The sequence below is a fragment of the Narcine bancroftii genome, chromosome 8, assembly GCF_036971445.1.
Source record: "Narcine bancroftii isolate sNarBan1 chromosome 8, sNarBan1.hap1, whole genome shotgun sequence".
NCBI classification, from domain to species: Eukaryota; Metazoa; Chordata; class Chondrichthyes; order Torpediniformes; family Narcinidae; genus Narcine; species Narcine bancroftii.
In genome coordinates, this window is record NC_091476.1 from 147,910,184 (window position 1) to 147,933,654 (window position 23,471).

At 38.6% G+C, this 23,471-nt stretch overlaps 1 protein-coding gene across 7 annotated transcripts in view; it reads left to right on the forward strand.

The window, feature by feature from the left end:
- LOC138741337 (eyes absent homolog 3-like) overlaps positions 1-23,471 on the forward strand; it is a 67,162-nt gene that overhangs the window by 13,956 nt on the left and 29,735 nt on the right. For 4 of the 7 annotated variants that reach the window (XM_069895228.1, XM_069895227.1, XM_069895229.1 and 1 more), the window contains 6 exons: positions 3,865-3,973; positions 4,379-4,428; positions 7,806-7,921; positions 9,390-9,467; positions 18,955-19,021; positions 20,287-20,423. In XM_069895228.1, coding sequence (XP_069751329.1) covers positions 3,941-3,973; positions 4,379-4,428; positions 7,806-7,921; positions 9,390-9,467; positions 18,955-19,021; positions 20,287-20,423 — 481 coding nt within the window. In that variant the 5' untranslated portion in view covers positions 3,865-3,940. Of the gene's footprint in view, positions 1-3,864; positions 3,974-4,378; positions 4,429-7,805; positions 7,922-9,389; positions 9,468-18,954; positions 19,022-20,286; positions 20,424-23,471 lie in introns of those variants that run through there. The other 3 variants (XM_069895232.1, XM_069895233.1, XM_069895230.1) reach the window with 3 other exon arrangements.

The following is a 23,471-nucleotide window of genomic DNA, read 5'->3' on the forward strand; positions in this document are numbered from 1 at the left end:
AGTCTGTGGGCAATTTAGGATCTTTTTTACCATTTTCTTTCTCTACATTGACACATAATCTGTTAATGAGAAATAGGTTGAGAATATGGGCTCAATTTAGGAAATTCTTTGGGCTTAATGGTTTTTCCTTAGCTAATCCTATCATAGGTAACTACAGATTCTTTTTCGGCCTTCCTTGCTGGACGCAGGTTTCAAAGAATGGAATAGTTTTGGCATCCAAAGTTTTACAATCTCTTTATTTGAGATAATTTTGCCTCTTTTGAACAATTATCAGCCAAATTTAATATTTCTAACAAATTGTTTTTTAGATATTTACAAATTGGACATTTTGTTCAGTCTAAGCTTTCTGATTTCCCGTGAATTTCAAATGCTAATATTCTTGAACTATTTTTTTTAACTTGCGGATTTATTTTCATGGTGGATTGATATCATCCAATAATTTGTTGGATTTAAAATCAGTCTTTCTGGCTGAGATCAAGAAAGATTGAGAATGGAGTCATGTGATGTAGAGTAAGGGATAGACATGATTCTCAGAGCTCCTGAGATAACAGTGAAAATAGTCAAAAAAAGCCAGAAAAATAACAGAAAAGGGGTAGAAAAAAACGGTTAGAAGTTTAAAACTTATCTTATGGGGAAGAAAGAAAAGAAGACACTTCAGAAATAAGCAGCGACCCCAGCACAGCACGAAAACCAGGAGAGGTAGCCTCGTGGCAAAGAAAATGACGGGGCATGTTTGAGACACCCACATGAAGAAAAGAACAATCTACTTGCTCAAGCTACTGAGTTGGAGGAGAACAGAACCCGCTCGTCAGCAGGCCCAGGGAAGAGAGCAGGCATCGCTGTGGGAGAGCCGATGCCTGCACATCGAGGCGAGACCCGCGGGAACTGACAGGAGCAGACTGAGAAAGGTGGTAAGAGAGTGAGCCTCTGAGGGGAGGCATTGCTGGCTACCATGGAGCAGGCCCAGAAGCGACAAGGTGGCGGCGGTGGTGCAAGTGGCTGCGGCAGCAGCCGAAGCAAAGATGGCAGAGGTGTGAGTAGCAACAAAGGCAATGGGCCCCACAGGCAGTGGAGAGAGGCAGCGTGGGAGAAACTATGGAGGAGGCGGACAACACCAGACCCCAACTGCACATCCCGAGGCAGAGGCGGAGGACTAGGCTGTGGCAGGAGAGCAGCCTTACCTGTATCCCGGAGGCTGCGAGGTAGCGAGGTCAGCAGCAGCGGTGGCAGAGCGTTGAGAGGCAGTGTCAGCAACACAGAGAAAAAGGGGAGAGCGGGTTCTGTTCTCTAACTCAGGAGAAGAGGAGGAGAATGGGGAGGAGAGGAGGAGGACGTTTGGAGCCCTCTATAGAAGACATTGTGAAGGCAATGGAGGCGGTGGTTGCGGCCTCCAAAAAAAAACTAAGGAATGTTTTAAAAGATCTAACATCAGAAATAGGGGATTTCAGGAGGGCGGTGGGGGAGATATCTGGAAGGGTGAATATGGTGGAAGAGAGAGTCAATAGGATGGAGGACATTGTATAGAGAATGATAGAGATGTGGGAGGTAAAGGACAGGCAAAAGATTTGGGATAAACCAGATATATTAGAAAACCTAATAGGAGAAATAATATATTGTAGGACTGAATGAGGGGAAAGACTTCATTGAATTTTTTTTAAAAGATGGATCCCTGAGATATTAGGAATGGAAAGTGGGCCTATCAATTCCCCCTTCCCCAAACCAGGATCGGGGGATACCAAGATCAAGAACAAATCCTGCATGTGGTGGTGGTGGGCACGAAACAAAGAAGTGGCCTGTGGGGGGAGAAGGTTTTTTTTCTCCTGGATATGTGTAGAATTGGTAAAAAGGCAGAAGGAATTAGTTTGGGGGGGGGGGGGGGGGGTGCACAGCGACGCAAGTAAAAAATCTTTCCCAGAAGGTAAAGAGGCAGCAAGGTTTGCAAAGAGCATAGTCGCAGCCCAGAAGGATTCCCAAGGAAGATAAAGCGATGGTGGGTTAATGATGGGAAGGGATCTGGCTGTACATAATTTATGTATAATTATATTGTGAAAGGGCGATTAGGAACAAGATTTGAACATAACATTTTCAGATAAAGATTGGTACTCTACTCTCCGCTTGATAAATGATTCCTCATTTTGTGAAGTGCATTGCTGATTACAATTTAAGGTGGTACACAGAACTCGTATATCCAAACTTGGATTATCTCGTTTTTATGCAGACACTGATCCATTATGTAAAATTTTTGAAGCTTCTCTGATCCATATGTTTTGGGAGTGGCCAAATTTAGAGATTCAGGAAAGGCATTTTCCAATCTATCAATGATTCTTAAGATTAATATTTTTCTCATATTTTGTTGGAATGATATTCTGACTTGGCTAATGTTTACTAATGGTTCACAATAACTTCCCTGCCATTGAATTTTATATCTCTATGGCTATATTAACCACATTCTCAGTATGCTCACACAGCTTCAAACACCCATGTACCCACGTCTCTATGTCCCTGCTTTTAACCTTACTGGACCAATGTATGTGATATCACTTTCATGGTACCTTACAATCTGCATTCTCCCACACTAGCTTTGGGAGGCCATTTCACAGACTGACTGCAGCTAGACAATGTAATGACTGATTAGGGGCACTGCCTTTGTGCAAGCCAAATAACAAATTTGATTATATTTTTTGAGGTGGTGACAAAGGTGGTTGAAGGGCTATGGAAATGGGCTTCAGTAAGACATTTGACAAGGTCCCTCATGGTAGGTTGATCCAGAAGGTACACATGGGATCCATGGTGAATTGATAGTTTAGATTTGGTATTGGCTTGCCCATAGAAGACAGTTGGTAGTGGTTGAAAGGTGTTTCTCTTGCTGGAGTTCTGCAGGGATCTGGGTTGGGACCCCTGTTTTTGGAGTTTCTAAATGACAGATGAAAAAGTAGGTGGGTGCTTAAGTGAAACAAAATTGGTGGAGTTGTGAATAGTTAAACGACAAAGTCTGCAGACGCAGGGGATGAGTGCAACACAGCATCCATAGGAAGAAAAAGGTTAACTAATGTTTTGGACCTGAACCTTTTGTCAAGGTATGAGCAAAAATAAGCAGGTGCTTATTTAAAATATAATGGGTGAAGAAGGGACAGTGGGAGGAGCACAGGCTAAGAGGTAGGAGATCATAGGTGGATACAGGTGGGAGGGTAGAAAAGAAAAAAGCTGAGAAGTGGGCAGCATGGTCAGCATAGCTGTTAGCGCAATGCTATCTCAGTGCCAGCAACCCGGACGGAGTTCGAATCAGCGCTGTCTGTAGTGAGTTTGTATGTTCTCCTTGTGTCTGCATGGGTTTCCTCCAAGCACTCCGGTTTCTTTTCACCTTCCCAAAAAATAGACGGGGTTCATAAGTTAATTGGTGAATTTTGGGGGCATGGGCTTTTGGGCCAGAAGGGCCTGTTTCTGTGCTGTATGTCTAATTTAAAAAAAACATTGATGGGGGAGAGGGTTGTGGATAGTTTATTTGTCACATTATATCTAGTTCAATGAGAAGTGTTCTTCCATGAGCAACCTTAACAGGTCAACTTCTTCACAGGAGTTGCAACTCATGTATTCAGAAAATTAGTTTTATGGCCCTGTGCTTAATTTTCTATTAACCACGAGATGTATTGTCTAGAATTGGACCACCACGTGGCAGTTGACCTTGTTATTTCATGTGCTTTACTTGTTTATTGAATGTCATGTTTACAATAAAGCACACTTAATACTTTCTGAGAAGTAAATGCCAGTTTCTCGTGCAGGTCTGGATACATGTGTAATTTGACCTTGAAATAAAATCCAGATAAGCTGCAGTGACAATATATAAGATCCATAATTTTTTAACAGACCTCATCTTTGAAGAGAAAGCAGTGTCTCTAGTCTTGATCTCTGAAGAGGAGAAAACTACAAGTCCTCAACTTTAATGGAAGATTCACAGGGCTCACAGGAGCGACCTGTAAGTATCACCATTATCAATTATTTGTCAGGAGCTTTACTGTATGCTTTGTTAATCTAAGGATTGCCCAGTGAGTCTATTTATATTTATTGGATGCTCGTGCTTAGCAGTCATGAAGATCATTTGTTGATACAGTGCCAGTCTTGAAAACCTTACATTGCAAATAGAGTCTACTGTTCTTAATGGCACGGAGGAAAAAAAAACGCCTTAAATTTAAACAAACAAAACAAAATGAAAGAAACAATGTTAACGTACACAAATTTTATGGGACATTTATATAAACTGTCACATGAACAAATAAATGAAGAACGATGTATGCCTTTTAGCACATGCAATGTTGAATGTCCCTATTTTTATATTTTAGAGTACCTTAAATTATTGTATTTAAAATCATTATTTTTGCAGGTGAAACGAATACGTCATGATTTGGAAACCTCAGATGAGCAAAATTTAAGGTTGGTGTGCATCTTAATTATTTAATACATGTGCATTTATTGCAATAAATAAATATTTATTGTTAGCAGGCTTGCTTGCCTTCACTCATTTAATTGTCCTTTGAATACAGGGCTAGTACTTTGAAAATATTTTGTTTCTGAATGAATTAAATATAGCCATTGTTTTGATGTATGTGGAAGGACTGGTTTAGGACAACCTTATTTGATGCTGGATGATATTCCCACCTTGAAATCAGAGGGCTTTTGTCTCCAATTTCACTCAAATAGTCCCAGTGACCAAATAATATTATTATTGTATTACCAAATATACTCGAATTGTTGAGCTTTGGGGACCAATTTTTAGGGTAAAATTTATGATGTCGACTATTACAAGCATATTACAGGTATTCTAATTACCTGCATTGTTTGAAGCATCGACAGCTCAGGAGGCTGAGACTGGGTGATGTCCGCACTCAGGGTGTGGGGAGCTTGAGTGGGCAGACAGCCGAGGTGAGGATCCTCAGTCAGGGCGTCGGGATCTTCGGCAGTCAGGTGGTTGGTCGAGGCGAAGATCCACAGTCAGGGCATCGGGAGCTCCAGCAGGAACTAAGGCGCAGAACTGCAGTTAGGGCATCAGGAACTCATATGGCCGGTCGAGGCAAGGATCTGCGGTTGCGACATCTGGTGGGTGGGTGAGTGAAGCAAGGAAACACAGTCAGGGTGTCAGAAACTTCGGTGGGCAGCTCAGGCAAGAATCCACAGCTAGGGTGTCAGGAGCTCAGATGGGCAGGCAACCTGGGCGTTGGGACCTCATTGACCAGGTGACTGGGCCCAAAAATAAGGGGGAAGGTCAACTTTTTCAGGCAATTATATGGAAAGTACCGGATCTTTGAGCCAAAAATAGGGGATCAGCTTTTACACGGTATCGACTATTACACACGTTTATATGGTAGTCTAACTGATGATGTATTAACCAGTAGGATATTTGGATTTAATGATTGAATTTTGACACCCCCACTTCTGCAAATATATCCTGATTGTTCTCTGGTTAGCTGGTTCATTCAAGCATATCTTGATTGTTGGGACATCATTTATGTAAAAAGACTCTTGTAGAAACAAGTAAAACATGAAAGTCTACAGACACCGTGGTTGAAGTAAAGACACAATGCTGTAGAAACTCAGCAGGTCAAATAGTGTCTTTTATATAGCAAAGATAAAGATACATTTACCGACATTTCGGGCTTAAGCCCTCCACACCTTGATGAAGAGCTCAAGCCTGAAATGTTGTTTACGTTATCTTTCTCTATGCTATATAAAAGACACTGTTTGACCTGCTGAATTTCTCCAGCATTGTGTTTTTACTGTTATATAAACAGCCTGGAGTGCAAGAGAGTTTTAGTAATACAGTAGTGGATTATCCAAAACTGAAAGTATCAGGATCCTTTTCACATTCTAGATTTATTGTCAGAGTACATACATGATATCACATATAATCCTGAGATTCCTTTTTCCTGCAGGCATGGCAGAATTACCACTAATTGGTAGTGCAAAAAATAAACTGTACACAGCGTAAACGTGTAAACAAATAAAACAAACTGGCAATACAAAAAGAACAAAAGTAAATCAATAAAGTGCACAAGAATCCTTAAATGAGTCTCTGAAGGAGTTTATCATTGAGGAGTCTGATGGTGGAGGGGTAGCAGCTGTTCCTGAACCTGGTGGTGTGAGTCCTGTGGAACGTATACCTTTTTCCTGATGGCAGCAGCGAGAACCAAGTGTGTGCTGGGTGGTGTGGATCTTTGATGATTGCTGCTACCCTCCAACAGTAGCGTTCCTGTAGATGTCCTCAAATTACTCTTAACTAAATTATTTGGATTCTGCAAGTTGCTCTTTCCACCTTAAGGAATTGTATAACATTTTTAATATGTACAGTAGAAGTCCTAAAATCTGAACTACTTGAGATTGGGTCAATTTGGATTTTCCAGATTTTCGGGCAGTACTTTTAAAATTCAAATTTAAGGAGGAATAAAGAAGATAGGAATATGTAAATTTTGAAAGTTTATTCATTAGCAAATAAAGAGTGTTTCATTTATCAAAGCGAGCAGTTTTAAAGAAAAAAATGCCACAGTGCACCTGTGGTGCTTACACATGCACGCATACAAAAGCCTGCTAAATTTTAAAAGTTAGAGAGTTTTTGAAAGTCCAGAATCTCTGGTGGACCGGATTTCTGGCATCCAGATTTTTGGACTTCTACTGTATAGGACAGAAGTGCCTACATCTATAAGCTCAGAGTTTATGCCATGGCAATTCAAGTGCTCGTCCAGATGTTGAAAGTTCCTACCCCTAAACTTGGGCAATGAATTCCAGGTTGCAGTCTGAGTGTATTGGGGGAAGGGGGGGTTGAAATCATCCTTCGAACCCCTCTAAAATTCTTGCTCCATACACTTCTGCCATGTTGAAATGATTTTTGCTAATTACCCTGTCTATACCTCTCATAATTTTAAATATCTCTCATCAGGTTCCTCCCTCCCCCTACGTCTTCTGCTCTGAGGTAAAGGAGCCCACCCTTTCCGACTGTTCTTGTAACTGAACATGCTGTCCCAAGGCAACATCCTGACAAATCTCTTCTGTATCCTCTAGTAAATTGTGTCCTTTTGTTGATGCCTGAACAATTTTTTTTAATATAAGGTTATACCAAGATGTCCCTGCTTTTACAGTTGTGCCGAAGCTAATGATGTGTGTTCTTCATATTCACTCATGCTACCACTTTCAGGGATCTTTAGACTTGTACACCAAAGTCCATTTGATCTCTCAATACTCCATAGGGCACAGTATATATCTATCTTTATTAGAGTTTCTACTGTCAAGAGGAAAAGCATCACCTTCCTTTCCTTTACATTCATTTTTAATAAGCAATTGGTACACCAATTCAATCAATTTTTAAATTTACATCTTGTTAATATAAAGACTTTACATAAAAATTGAAACATTATATGGTGTCCATGTAACATTGCCCAATGAAGAATGGTGTATGCTAAGTTGAAGGAATATTTTTCCTAAATCAGAAAGTGCAAGAAATGGTCAGCAGGTCAGTGAGCATCTGTGGAGGGAGAAAAAGCTTCAGACCAATGATCTATTGAGTATTTCCAGCAATTTCTGTTTTTAATCTCAGATTGCCAGGATCCACAGTTTTTAGTTCTTTTGTAGCTTGACACCTACATCGTATTGTTACTGAATTGTTCCTTACTAGGAAAGAACATCAGTTAGAATAATAACAATTGCTCATTGCTTAAAGAATAAATTACAGGTGTGGTTCTTCAATATACCTCACATAAAGTTAGTTCTAAGGATGAAAAATTAAAGTTACTAAGAATAACTTTTTTCTTTTATTTTTCCAGATCTAGGGACCTGCATAATTTTATCAGACTACAGAATCAAACTAACAGAAATGATGAGAAAAAGTTTGAGGATGGTAGTCAAGCTATTAATTTAACTGTGCTGAATGAATCAGAAGGTCAGTTGAACTCATGGCCATTGAAGGTATTGGATGGCTACTTGTCTGGCGATATGAAGGCCGATATCCCCATCCTTTTTCAGTGGGATTCTGACACTTGCACTAGTTTGTTCTCGTACTGCATCTTTCAGAGCAAGGATCAAATGGTCAAAGTCGTACAGTGCAGAATTGGGCCCTTCACGGTGTCACTAATGGTTATCTACACTAGTTACATTTGTCTGCAGTTGAACTGTATCCTTCTGTGCCTTGCATATTTAAGGCATCTATCTAAATGCCTCTTAAATCTCCTAATTTTACCTAATGCTACTAGCTCTTCTGGCAGCATATTCCAGATATCATCCATACTTGGATGGACAGTTTCTTCTCATCTTAAACCTAGGCTCATTTGATTTTCATGCTATACCATGGGGAAAAATATTCTATTTATGCTGTCTTAAGTTTCTTATGAGCTTGTGTACCTCTTGGGTCACTCCTCAGCCTTTTATGCTCCAGGGTAAAAAGCCAGCCTATCTAATTTTTCTCCATAACTGAAGTCCTCCAATCCAGGTAAAGTTCTAGTGAATGTTCTCTGCAGTGCAATTGCATCCTCCACATAGGATGATAACCAAAATTGCATGTAATGCATTAAATGTGGCCTGACCAGTGTTTTGTTAAGTTGTAACATAATATCCCAACTCTTATGAAAATGAGCATGCTATCTGCTGATTTGTTTGGCACTTAAGGTCCAAGACAAGTGGTTCTCAACATTTTTCTTTCCACTCATACCATTTTAAGTAATCCCTATGCCATAAGTGCTGTGTGATTAGTAAGGGAGTGCTTAAGGTGGTTTGTGAATGGGAAGGGAAGGTTGAGAATCACTGCTCTAGACCCTGAGGTATCTCTCTGTCAAATATGGGTAGGGTATAAATAGTAAATTTTAGAGCACTAGCATTTACTGTACATGCCTCACCCCCATTTGTCTCCTCCAAGTGTAAATAAGTCAAATGCCACTTTGATTCAAATAAACAAACTATTCTTATCAATAATTGCACATGCGTTTTCTGGTCTGTATGAAAACCATTCATTTTACATTCTGTAAATTTATTTGCACCATCTCCAATATGGAGATCCTCCTGGACTGCATCTTACTTATGATGTTTATTCTGTCCTTCTGTTATGGACTAACAGAATAATATACATCTTATTTGTGGATGTGGATTTTCATCTCAATGTAATGCATAATGTTCATTTCTATTTAACTCTGAATTGAAGGGATAGATGATGATCGAGTTTATGTTTGGAGTTGCATCCTGAACCTGTATTTATATTAAGCAATTTAACATCATCTTCCTCACTGACCATGAAAATTAAACCATTGGTTTTTTTCCACTTTTTATGCGATATTTCTTAATTTGAGAGCAGTAATTGTCATGAAAAATGTCCATTTCTTTGAGCCCATGATTATTTTCAATATTTCTTCTTTATACAGTTAAAAGTGAAGTGATTCAAGGTAGTGAATCTGAGACGACAAGTGGGAACAGAACTGTTGATGCATATCCTGGCTCGGGTAAAATCTTTGTAATTATATTGCCTGAAAAATTTTCAGATTTATTGTCAGATGACATACATGACATCGCGTACTGAGATTCTTTTTCCTGCAGACAGGAATTAATTACCTCTTATTGATAATGCAAGAAAAATTGTACACAATATCCAAAAAATGTAAACAGATAAATAAATTGGAACAAACTGTGCAATACAGAAATTTTAAAAAAAAATCAAAGTGCAGAAGTTCAATTCCTTAAATGAGTCCCGATTGAGTTTGTCGTTGAGTCTGATGGTGGAGGGGTAGCAACAGTTCCTAAACCTAATGGTACAAGTCTTGCAGCACCTATAACTTTTTTCTGATAGTAGCAGTGAGAACAGAACATGTGCTGAGTGGTGTGGATCCTTGATGATTGTTTTTGCTCTCTGAAGGCAGCGTTCCCTGTGGATGTTCTCGGTGGTGGGGATGGTTTTACCCATGATGTCCTGAGCTGTATCCATTATCTTTTGTAGGTGCCAAAATGTGTAGTTTACAAGTGCAACTGTGGTTGTTGATGGTTGAAGAAGGAAAAAAAAATCTTGATATCTAGGCCAGCGACTTCTAAAGTCTTTTCAGTCGTGTGCGCCTTTTCTTTTTTTGCTTCTTGGGGGACCAAGCCCCAAAGGAAGGACCATCACTTTCAGGAGGAGCTCTTTAAGGAATTGAGACTCCCAACACGAGTCTGTTAACATCAGGTTTAATTTATTTTCCTTTTAGTTTGGAATGACCCAGTTTTAACATTTTGAAAATAATCCTGAAATAATACTCAGGTAATGTATTTAAAAAATAAGAATTGACAAGGCAGAATGCAAATTAAATACAAGTCAGTGGAAAGCATGAGGGATCACTGGATCCTCTTTTATTTAATGTTTGTCAGAACTGAAGCAGGAAAAAAGTTCTCTTGAGGTGCTTTTTGCAGCATTGTACTCTTCCACGTTTTTTAATGTTATTTTTGTTTTTTCCCCATAAATATACAGAGTAAACTTCAAAATATATTGATATATATTGAACTTTTTCTTATATTAAAAAAAATCAACTCTTCTCCCCCCACCCCCTCCCCGCGCCCCCCCCCCCCCCCCCTTCGACCCCACATTTTTTGGTGATATAATTTCACACAGCTTCAGGGCTAACATTTATAATAACCATTAAAAAATTCTATATGGAGAATTTGTTATGGTCTTTTTTTATGATTGTAGTTATAGTTATAATTTGGCCCTTAAATGATCTAAATATGGCTGTCATATCTTAACAAATATTCATATTTGTTTTTTATCTGTATTTTTCCCATAAGTATGCAACTATTCATTTCTGGAGTCAATTGTGCTATATGTAGAGGAGAGTCTGATTTCCAAGTAATTGCAAAGCATTTCTTAGGATTTTTTAACAAATGAAATTTGGAATTTAGTTAATTTATTGCATATTTCAATAAAGTTACCCAAAAGATAAAGTTCCGGGTTGTCCGTGAAGGCCTCCCCTCAGTATTATCTTGTGAAAAGGGTCTCACCTTCACACACAACCAAGTAGCATGTAAAAATTTTCCTATTTCTGTCCCACATCTCTGATATTTCAGATTTTGATCTATGTAGTTTCTGTGGAGTAAGATATCATTGGTGTAGGAAATTATAATGAATTAATCCATATCTTGCATTTATAATTGACATCATGCTATCTAAACACCAATCAGACCAACATCCTTCCATTATTGCAACACCTGGATCCAACTCCCATCTCTCTCCCTCTTGATCTCTGTAAACCTGGTTTCTCACTTTCATTCTGAAGAGCGGAGTACATCTTAGTTATAAATTTAGGTGTACTCACCAGCCAAATTGTTCATTCCATTTCACTAATTTCAAGTGGGGCCAAATTGACCCTTATCTTTTGCTGAGGAACGATTTTAGCTGGAGAAAACAAAAGAAAGTCCCATTAGCTACTCCATATTTATTTCTTAATTATTCAAAAGACATAAAAGATCCCTCCACATAACAATCATCAATATGTATTTCCCTTGTCATAACAAGAATTCAATATTTTGTTGCCTAGATTCATGGGCAGCAAACATATTTTTACATAATGCTGTTAGAGATATCCCTGCTTTTTTTTCCAATACATATTTATTTCTTGCCATATTCTAATCATGTGTATTAATATAGGGTCATTGTCTTTTTTAAATTAACTTAACATTCCACATACATAAAGTCCCTTGCTATCTCCTCTTTTATTGACTATAGTCCCATTTGGATCCAAGAATAGGGGCTGTCCTCTTCAAATAAGCATGATAAAAATCAACTTCTGCTGATAAATAATACTTAAAATCTGGAAGACAAAATCCTTTCAGTTTATAATCTCATGTTAGCTTTTCTAATGACATTATCTGCACTTTGTTATTCCATAGAAATTGCCTTCTATAATTATCTAATAATTTTAATAAATTTTTATGTAGTGCAATAGACAGTGATTGAAAAAGATACTGTAATATTGGCATCACATTCATTTTAATACAATTTTCTCTTCCCACTATAGTAATTGGCAAGTCTTTTCCATTTCTGTAAATCCTTCTCATTTTTTCCTCAGAGAAGTATAATTAAATTTATATATTCTATAAATTATTATGTCATTATTCCTAAATATTTAATTCCATCTGCATTCTATTTAAGTCTACCCTTTTGAGCTCTTTCTTGATCAAAATTCGTCAATGGCATTATCTCACTTATCCATATTTATTTCATAACCTGATACTTTTCCATATTTTTCTAATGTTGATTGTAATTTTATAAAGGACTCAGCTGGGTCAGACATGTATAGTGGCACATCATCAGCAAATAAACTAATTTTATGTTCTTTCTGTCCAACTTTGAAGCCTTTAATATCCAGATCTCTCATAATCTCAGCCATCGTTTCAGTCGCTAGGATAAAAAGCACTGGGGATAGAGGACACCCCTGTCTACTCGATCTACTCAAGGGAAAAACAGCTGACATCTGATTATTAGTTACTATTTTGACTTGTGCTTTATGATAGAGTTCTTATCCAATTTATACATTTTCTGCCTACACCAAACTTTTCCAGAGTCTTAAATAGGAAAGACCATTCTAAAAATGGTTGACTGCTTTTTCTGTGTTGAGGAAAACTGTTCTACTTGGATTCAACTTTGATTTTGCCATATGTACTATGTTAAATAGTCTACCCAGACTATTTGAAGAGTGCCTTCCATGGACAAATCCCACCTGATCTGTGTGTATTAGCTAGTGCCTTCTCCAATATCTTGTAATCAGCATTCAGAATGCTATAGGTCTCTATGTTGAAGTTTTTCATGGGTCTCTACCTTTCTTCATTAGCACTAATTATAGCAGTTGAGAAAAATTCCGGGAGAATCTGGGTCTCCACCTCCTGGTCCAATACATCCATCAGCAAGTCTTTAAATTGTCTATAGAACTCAGGAGGAAACCTCTCCTCCTGCAGAGACTTATTAGCTTGTAAAGTACCCAAAGCTTTCTCAATTACTTCTCTTGTGAGAGGGGTATCTAAATCAACCCATTCTCTATCTTCTAATTTTGGAAGTTCAATATTTGCTAAAAATTTGTCCGTCTTATTTCATCTCTTAATAATTCTGATTTGTATAATTTGGTATAGTATTGTCTAAAAATATTATTTATTTCTTTTTTTTATATGTTACAATATCAGGCTCTGTTGACATTGCATTTATCATCCTAGATGACTCCTTTGCCTTTACCTGCCAAGATAGAACATTGTGTACCTGTTAGCCTAATATTTTTGTTTAGTTTTTAATATAGTTTTTTCCGTTGTATATGTTTGTAATGTGATATATCTCAGCTTTTTAATTCTCTATAATAGTCAATATTTTTCCTGTAACCCTATTCTTTGATATTCTTTTTCTAGTTTTGTTATATCTTTTTCTCCAAACCATCCAACATTGTAGCATATTCTCTCAAGATTTTTTGTATAAGAAATAATTTGTCATCTTAGATAAGCTTTAAAAAAAACTTATAAGTAGAAGAAATATTAGTTTCACAAAATAGTTCTATTTGTCTCTTAATACACTCACTTTCCTTCTCAACAGTGTGGCATTGAGACATCATCCATACACACTTTCTTGTTTTACCATTTTATCATAATAGTTAATGGCAAATGATCTGGTAAAAATCTTGCCAAATGTTCCGTTTTTAGCACTCTACTTTTTAAACTGGGCAGACATTAAAAACTAATCAATCCTTGTATGTGAATCATGTACACTCAGTACAACAAATGGTCTCTTTCTACAGTGCTAAGTTGCCCCCATTTATCAATCAAATTTAAATCCTTTATAAATGATAGTGTTGTTTTTGCAGCTTTTGCCCTTGTTACCGTTCTCACTGATTTATCCAATATTGGATCTAAACAGAAATTAAAATCTCAAGCCAGTATATTTTTGTCATCCCCCTGCTGTTTTTAAAAATATCCTTCATAAGGTTATTGTCATAATTTGTGCATAAATATTCATAAACATCCATGATTCTGCATAAATTTTTACAGTGTGTCATTACATATTTTTTGGTTTGGTCAATCAATGTCTCTTCTATTATTATTGGTTTATTTTTATTGATTAAAATCACTACTCCTCATGCTTTTGAGCCAAATGAAGACAAAGTCCCATCCATCCTTTTTTTAATTTAGCAATTATCCGATTTATAAGATGTGTTTTTTGTTGAAAGACTACATCTGCTTTTAATTTTTTTTAGGTGTGCCAAGACCTACATCCTTTTCACTGTCACATCTATCCCATTAAGACTAATAACATTTTAATGTTCTATCCATATTGATTTTTAAACAAATATCATTTAACAATAAAACCTTATTGATTAAATAATGGTATTTTTTCCCCTTTAAAAAAACACATACATGTCCCTGCCCTGATTGTGACTTAAACAGGAAACCGTGAAAAAAGCCCGCAGAATCCTCCCTTTAGCACCATCTTTTATAGATATTCTTCTCCCAATGCAAATCACTTGTGACAGTGTTTAAACAATAGCAAACAACAAGGAAAGGCTTTTTAAGCATTAAAATGTTTAATTCTCACCAAAAAATGTTGGCCACCACTGATCACCGACACCTTCCCCCCACCCCTCCGACGCCCCTTTGTTGCCGGCAGCCCGAAGTTTCTGCTGCTGTTGGCACCCTGCTCTCCTTGATGACACTAGGACAAGGGATTCTTCCTACTGCTTGCGGCTGGGAGACAGTGGCACACAGTTTGAGAGGGAGAGTTGGAGATAAAAGTCAATAGGGGAAGGTAAAGAAGAAATGGAAAGAGAGAGGGAAGGGTTAACTGAAACGAGGACAATTGTAGTTCTAATTTCATGTCAAATGAATTCCTTTTCAACCTGTGAGATCAGTTCGGCTCTGAAAAAAATTGGGATAAATGAGGATGTCTGATTTGTTTCGAATATCCTCACTTGTCTGAAATTTTAAATTTTTTTCAGATAAATGAAGATTTTGGAGAATCTGAGATGTACTATATCTATATTTATTTGTATATAACACAGTAAAGCATCCTAAAATACTTCGACATAAAATAAAACTTGATATGAAACCTGTGATTAAATGTTGGGATAGTTGATTTGGAACTTGATCAGAGATTGATTTTCAAAAAATGTGCTTGAGGAGGAAAGTGAGGTTGAAAGATTTCGAAAGGAAATGCAGAACTTCATGGCTTAACCAGATGAGCACATGCTGCCATTAATAGACCAATAGATCACGAAGCACAAGCTGCCAGTTATGCCTTGCCTGGGAAGGAGTATTTGCAAAATACCTATAGTTTATGTAGAGGTACTCCTGACTTGCGACTTATGGGACTTGCATCTATCCGTACATACTACAAAATATGTTAAAAATATATAAAGAAACATTATAAAAATTATGTTGTTTTTATTGTATTTGATAAACTATTAAAGGGATACAGGGTATGTACAAGCCAAAATGTAGTTACTTATCTTGTTAGTGGAATCCCAGAGTTCATAGGCTGGGCACGCCCATCTTGATTCCTGTGCATATGTGCAAGTCTTTGGCTTAACTCTCGCACATGCGCCCACCGGCCTCCAGTGCGCCCGCCGGCCTCCAGTGCGCCCGCCGGCCTCCAGTGCGCCCGCCGGCCTCCAGTGCGCCCGCCGGCCTCCAGTGCGCCCGCCGGCCTCCAGTGCGCCCGCCGGCCTCCAGTGCGCCCGCCGGCCTCCAGTGCGCCCGCCGGCCTCCAGTGCGCCCGCCGGCCTCCAGTGCGCCCGCCGGCCTCCAGTGCGCCCGCCGGCCTCCAGTGCGCCCGCCGGCCTCCAGTGCGCCCGCCGGCCTCCAGTGCGCCCGCCGGCCTCCAGTGCGCCCGCCGGCCTCCAGTGCGCCCGCCGGCCTCCAGTGCGCCCGCCGGCCTCCAGTGCGCCCGCCGGCCTCCAGTGCGCCCGCCGGCCTCCAGTGCGCCCGCCGGCCTCCAGTGCGCCCGCCGGCCTCCAGTGCGCCCGCCGGCCTCCAGTGCGCCCGCCGGCCTCCAGTGCGCCCGCCGGCCTCCAGTGCGCCCGCCGGCCTCCAGTGCGCCCGCCGGCCTCCAGTGCGCCCGCCGGCCTCCAGTGCGCCCGCCGGCCTCCAGTGCGCCCGCCGGCCTCCAGTGCGCCCGCCGGCCTCCAGTGCGCCCGCCGGCCTCCAGTGCGCCCGCCGGCCTCCAGTGCGCCCGCCGGCCTCCAGTGCGCCCGCCGGCCTCCCATACACAAATCCTCAAAGCATGCCCCAACTGAAGACTCGCACATGCGCACGGGAATCAAGATGGCCGTGCCGAGCCTGCAGTCCCTGGGACGCCGACTAACAAGGTAAGTATGATGTAAATTTTGATTAAAAATTTTTCTTTAAGACTTATTTACTCCATGTATGTGGTCAAAATTCCGACTTGCGTCCATTTTGAGATACGACTAATCATTTGGTCCGTATCATGGTTGTAAATCAGGAATACCTGGAACTAAAGCAACTTGCCAGGCAGCTTATCTTTTGTCCAAACAAAAGTCATGGAGATTAGCATATATTTTGGAGTACAAGTAGAACCGTAAAATCCTCAAAAATCACTAAAAAAAATGGGAGTTGACATTTGTCAGATATACTTTTGAGACCTTAAATTCAGATCAAAAACTGTTTGACTCCAATTCAGTGTATGAGTTGACCTGGAATTGCCAATTTGGTGTATTAGTAAACCCTGGAATCGCCAATTCAGCGTATTAGTTGACTCTGGAAGCACGTCCCCACTGTCAGCGATGCTGCTCCCCAACATCTCTCCACTGGGTGCCGCCATATGCAATTATAGAGCCTGAGATTCCCACTCCTGCCCAGTAAGTTGAGGTCACCACTTTTGCCGGGAGAATGAGAGCCACCTCCTCCTGCGACCTCATTTTCTGGAGCAGGAGAGGCGTCCTCGTTCTCCCGACGGGAGGTTCCAGCCACTTCTGCCACATAGGTCTGAAGTTCCCACTCACACTGGGAGAACAAATCCTGCCGATCCTGCCCAGTAATCTTCTGCCATTTCATGGAATAAATGATCCAGATGTACACAATTTGCATGTTTTTATTATTAAAATTAGCCAAATGATGAGAAGGATTTGCCATTTGCAACAATCTTTCCTGCTGCAAATCCCATTTCTTCTATTTGACTGCTTCATTGTGGGACAAGAAAACTCTTACTCCACTATTATAAAGTCTGCAGACAGGAACTAAATATGTTTGGAAAAACAATTACAAAGTCATCAAACTTTTTTTTTAACCAGCATTAACCACTAAAAGATCCAATGCTTATCCGAGTGTTTAACAAACAGTTATTTAAGCAAAAGTGAAACATAATTACTCCTATTTTGGTCAAATGCTCCATCACTGTGCTCTGACCTGATGTTGAAACTTCAATTTATATTAAGAGCATTAAAAATAAAAACTATCAAATCAATGCAGTTGCTGTGATTGGTATCCAATAAATGTGCATAATTACTTGATACTATCAAATATCAATTGATGCTTATAGAGGTATGAAATTGTACATTCTGAAGAAAGATGCTGGAGATTGCAGGAGGAATTTGTCGGCTGCAGAGGTCGTATTTGCTGGTCAATGCAGAAAAATGTGCAGTACTGTATTTTTTTTGAGGAATAATAAGAGGCTGAGTAAAGAGAAAGGAATTGTATCCTGAGGGTATGTTTGAGTGGGAAAAAACATCAAGAACAATTGAAGAAGAAGCACCTCCACGTGTAGGTTAACATGAAAAGTAGTCAAATAAAAACTGGGGGAGTAAAGATACAGGGGCATTGCATTTTGCAATTCTCAGTTTCAAGGGAAGGTACTGTAATTTCCCATGATTGATACCTGCAATGAATATTTGTACAGTAAAATTCTACTCCAGTAGACTGAACTTTTAGTGCTGCATTGACAGATTTTCCAGACCATTCATTCGTACTCTTATTAACACTCAACCTCACTTTTTAATCTCACTTTTTTTTAAAATAAAAAAGCATTACACAGTAGCAAATAGCATTCTTTGTGAATCAAGCGAGTTCAAATGGAGCAAGAACAACACAAGTGGTAGGCTGCATGGTCTTTTTCTACACTCTATAACCCTAAAAGAAACAATCTGAACCCGAGTTCCATCAAATCTACCCACATCCCTGACCCCTGTATTCAGGACCCCAATCCTAACTCTTGCCTGTTTGCTTCCTGGGTATTCTGGTCATTGAATGAGCCAGATTCCAGCCATCAAGATTTCCAAACATTCGAATGCTGTATTATCAGTTCTACTGTAACTCTACCCAGAGTAACAGTAAGAAAACAAGGTATCTTTATTATTATAAACCAGTCCTGGACGTATACAAAGCAGCTGCAAGTTGTAGTCATGCTGGTGGCAAGACTGAAGAATTTGCTCATCTTATCTTGACTGTGGATCAGGGACTTCTTTCATTTTAATTTAAATACCTGAAGAGGCTAAGCAATAAGTAGTGTATTTTGATCTTTCTCTATTTATTTTAATCTTAATTTTTTTTATAAGTTTGTTTAAAATATTTTGCTTTAATTTTCAAAAAAATTACATAATTTTAAATGTCTTAATATTGCACTTTTAAAAATACTTTTTAAATATAAATCTCGTGGCTATGACAGATGACAAAGTTTATCCCCTAGTTTTGCCTCCCACTAAAAGCTGTCAGGTTGCCTACAATTAGCCAGGCATTTTGAGAGTGTGGAGGGTCAGCTCAATTTGGTCCAAATATGTGGAGAAAGGCAGTGGGGTAGAACCAAGCCACTCTTATTTTTTCCTCCCCCCCCCAAAAAAAGGCTTGCCCAGTCCTGGTAACTTTGAGTTAGTTGCAAAAACACATACTTTATGCAATTTACCTTTTATTTATTAACATAGTAAGGTTCCATTTTTCTATCATTGAGTCCAGGTCATTGAAATTAATATCTTCTGCTTTTTACAGTTATAACCTGCACAGATTATAATCCACGAATGCCAAATCAAGACAATGCCCTATTGTTTCCTCCAAAGTAAGTTTCATCTTAAATGTGTAATGTTTGACTTAAATTACTGAGAGGTTCTCAGTTTCAACTATTCAATAATTTAAAACTATGGGCATGTAGAACATGCGTTATATTTTCTAGTTAAAAAAACACGTCTGACTTCAAGACCATATCATCCTACCCTTTTCACCATTTCCCACAATCCCATCCCTCCAACTGGCTCTTCAACCAATTTATTCTGTGATCATTTATTCTGTAAAGTTATTGTTCATCATTATTTTTCACTATTTGTTACACTTTTAGATGAATTAAAAATAACTAACTTTATAAAATTGAATATTCCTGGTGCTAAAATTGTAACTGTTATATTTATAATTTTAAAACAATATTTCACTTATATTATGAGCAGGGAATTTATTGTATGGGAGCAGCTTGTTCCTTACTCCTTTAGCTTTATCCTCTCTTTTTCAATATGAAAGCTCCCACTAAACGGGTTATAATATTTCTGAAAATTTTTTTGGTTGTATAATTTGTCTACAAAACACGCCTTTGCAATTGCCATAGCATCTTGCTAACCATTGACCTTGCCACTATTACAGGGGCAGAAGGTACATGGGAAACTGCTTGCTGCAAATTATCCTCTAGTGCAAACCATCCTGTCTTGGAAGTATATTGCCTATCCTTTATTTTACTGGGTCTAAGACTAGGAATTCCCTGTCCAACATTAATAGTGAATTACCTTCATCAAAGAACTGCAATGGTCCAATGTGGTGGCTCATCACCGTTAGCGATGAGCAGTTAGTAACTGGTACAACATGCTGGCCTTGTCAACAATACATGCATATTGGAAAAAGAATAAATTACCTTTCAAGATCTCAATGGGATTGTGTAGATGGTTTATAATATGTTTTTGGAAATTATTTGAATACGTGCATACCAAAGCCAGGAATACATTTCAAATATTTTTTGAAATGGGTTCTCTAATGGCTTTTGGAATGTTGTCAGACATGTATGATGTATAAACCTGCCATTTCTGAATTGTTTGGTTAACTTTATCCATCATTGACAAGAAATAAATTCATTCTTAATTTAGTTCCTCAGCATCTTTTTAAGGATTAATAATCTAGTTCTCTCTGTATTGTTATCCTGCAATCATTGCTACTTATTAATTTGTCAAGCTCCTGACAAGTTCAAAGGTTTTAAATAAGAACACTTTTGTCTATTTAATTTTACATTGGATTAATAAGTAATGGTTTAAAGGCTCTTCAGAACTCAATTTTTAATCTTTTTAGGCCATATCCGCACCTTTTCTCTCCACCAATAGTGCAAGCTTCTTACTTAGGAGAGGCACGGTACTCAGCAATGCAGCAATCCGCATCTTACACTGCATATCCTCAACCAAGTCAGCATTACGGACTACCTCCATTTGGTAAGGGGACTTTCCATCCCTTTTAATATACACAAAATGTATCTAAATATTTTCTAAGATGCTTTATTCATTTGCTGTCTAAATAGTTATTCTAATATTGGCTTGGGGTGAAATTAAATTTAAATGGTTATAAACCTTTCAAAAGCTCTAACTGAGGAGGTTGCTTCTATAAAATTTAAGACCGTGACATTGTTTTCATACTGCCACATGCATCTTGACGATAATACAGTAAAATCCCCATTATCCAAAATTCAAGCAACCAGAAAAAGAAAATCATGGAAAATAAATAGATAAAAGTATGAAATTTTAAATTGGCCCCTGCTAGTGGTTAGTTTGAAAATCCATGCAACATGCAGTCTCAAGCAACCAGAAAATTCATTTATCTGGCATCTAGCAATCCCTATAGGAGTCGGATATTGGGGGTTTTACTGTAAAATCTTCTTGAATTAAATTATCGATAAATTTTTGAAGCATTAAAGATAGATGAACAAAAATTATTAAAATAAGATTTTAAACTTGTGTTTTAAACTTGTAAATCTATAATCACACTTGCTCCCCACTGAAATATTAAGCCCCAATTCCAGGCACCATAATATTGGATAGGTGTGAATTTTAAACAATACAGAGCAAAGGGAAGGAGGAGTAGGTAATTCAGCCTCCTGTGCTGCTGCTCCACTATTTTGTATATTTATGACTGATCTTCTAACTAAACAGCATTCTCTTACACAAACCTCAGATCCCTTGATTCCCTAAAAGTCCATCAATCCATAAATATCTTTTTTTAAATCAATCTCTGTTTTGTACATACTCAGCTTCTGAGGTTCCACAGCTCCCTTGAGTAGTGAGCTGCAAAGATTTAATATCCTCTTGGTGAAAATTTTTTCTTTGTCTCTCCTAAAATCTACCCCTCTGAGACTGATTCCTGCTTTTTAACACACCAACCAAAGGTAATAGCAACTCTGCATTTACCTTGTCAAGCCCCATAAGAATTCTGTATGTTCTACTTGAGACAGCCACTCATTTTTATTTGCTCGAAATGGGTCCAGTAGGTTATATCTCTGCTTGCACGTCAAACTTGTCATTGCAGGAATCAATCTGGTGAACTTTTACTGCAGCCTTTGTTTTAAGTAGATAGAAAGATCTGTCAGGTATACAGTATTCTAGGTGCAGCCTCACCAATGTTACATATGACAAGTACCGTATTTTTATGCATACAATGCGCACGTTATATGCATATTTTACAAACCAGATCTCTCCCCTCCATCCCCACGTTATCTGCATGTGCGCTCTATACAATTAATAGCGGGCGTGGGAAGTTGAACCGGCAACTTAGAGCAACCGTGGGAATATTAGCAAGTGTGGGAATATAATGGCATTGAAAGAACGTGCACAATTAATAGCGGTCATGGGAAAGACATGCTGGCAATTTATAGCAAGTGTGGGAATATTATAGTGAGTATGAGAATACAATAGCGGCAAAGAAAGAATGGGCACAATTTATAGTGGGCATGGAAAATTTTGATTTTGGGAATATCTCTACTGAATGCCATGGTATTCCTACAAACAGGACATTCTGGTGAGGGCACTGCACCTTATCAATGTTAATTACCCAGACCTGTCCCTGAGAGAGGAGATTAACATATCAAGTGCCTCTGATTTGAGACATTAGAATTAAAATCCTGTCTTCGATTTATTTAATTGATTCTCTCCCAAAGCTTGTTAATGTGTTACAGCAAGATATCATCTATATAAGGGCAATTGACACCTCTGGGGGAAGTCGATTGGGTATTAATTGGGGAAGATTAACTGTGGCAGTACTGGTATGTTCATTGTCTCATGTTCCATTTAAATACAAATTGCTTTTGCCAGTCAGAATTTAGAATACTACACCTGCGACTTATATGTGTGCGTGCATTATATGAAAATATTTTTGCACAATTTATGATTTCTGCATGTTATATGTGTGTGCGTGTTATATGAGTAAAAATACAGTAGTAGGATGCTCTGTACTCTGGCACTCAAATTCTCTTGTAATAAAGGCTAAAATACTTTTGTGTTCCTAATTGCTTGTCTGCATTAACTTTATGGTTCATGTACTAATTACCCAAGCCCCTCTGGACACCATTTTCAGTTTCTTGTCATTTCAAAAAAACTATACATTTCAATTTTCTGCCAAAGTGAATGACTTCATCTTTATGCTGCATTAAATTCCATGTACATTATTCTCAGCCATTTACATATCCCATCTTTAGCCCATGAAATCCTCTGTATGAAGTCCATCTGGCTCTGCAACCGCAACAAACTTAGATATTTTCCTCTTGGTCTCCTTTATCTGGATCATTGGTTCTAGGACCTCAAGCTATTCACAGTCCCTGTAGCATCCTATTGACCCTGAACCTGTAAATAAGCTGTTGTTTAAATTTAAATTTGGACAAATATTACAATAAAAGGCCCTTCTGGTCCATGATCCTAATTTACCTACACCCCCTGTACAGGTTGATGGGTGGGATGAAACCAGAGCACCCAGGGGAAACCAATGCAGAAACAGGTGAAAGTACAAACTCCTTAGTGAAGGTGCCAAATCAGAAAGCCCGCTCTTTGATTAATGAAGGGATTAGGATCCTAAAGATGATCCTTTTTTATATGTAAGAAGGGATGCAGTTAATCCTCCATTTTAGCGGGGGATATCCAGTTCATCTTAATTGTCATCTCCTCTTCATGGTACTTCCCCATAGGTGCCATAAACAAGTATTGCACATTGGACTCTTCTAAAACTAGGATGATACGAAAGTCATCAGCTAATCAGTCTCCATCTGGAAAGGATGTAGTAAATTTTAAAAAATTGCATTGTTTTCACAAACAGAAATATATAAAAGTCATTTATTTAATGAACATTGTTGCCTGATAGAAGAGGTGCAGATGCTCAGTTTTTGTTTATGTATTCTATTAACTCAAACAAAAAGACATTAATAACCTTCATTTGAAATACTGTCTCCAAGTGTATTCACTGCCCTTCAATGTGAACAAAGCCTCCAGTAAGTGACAGAT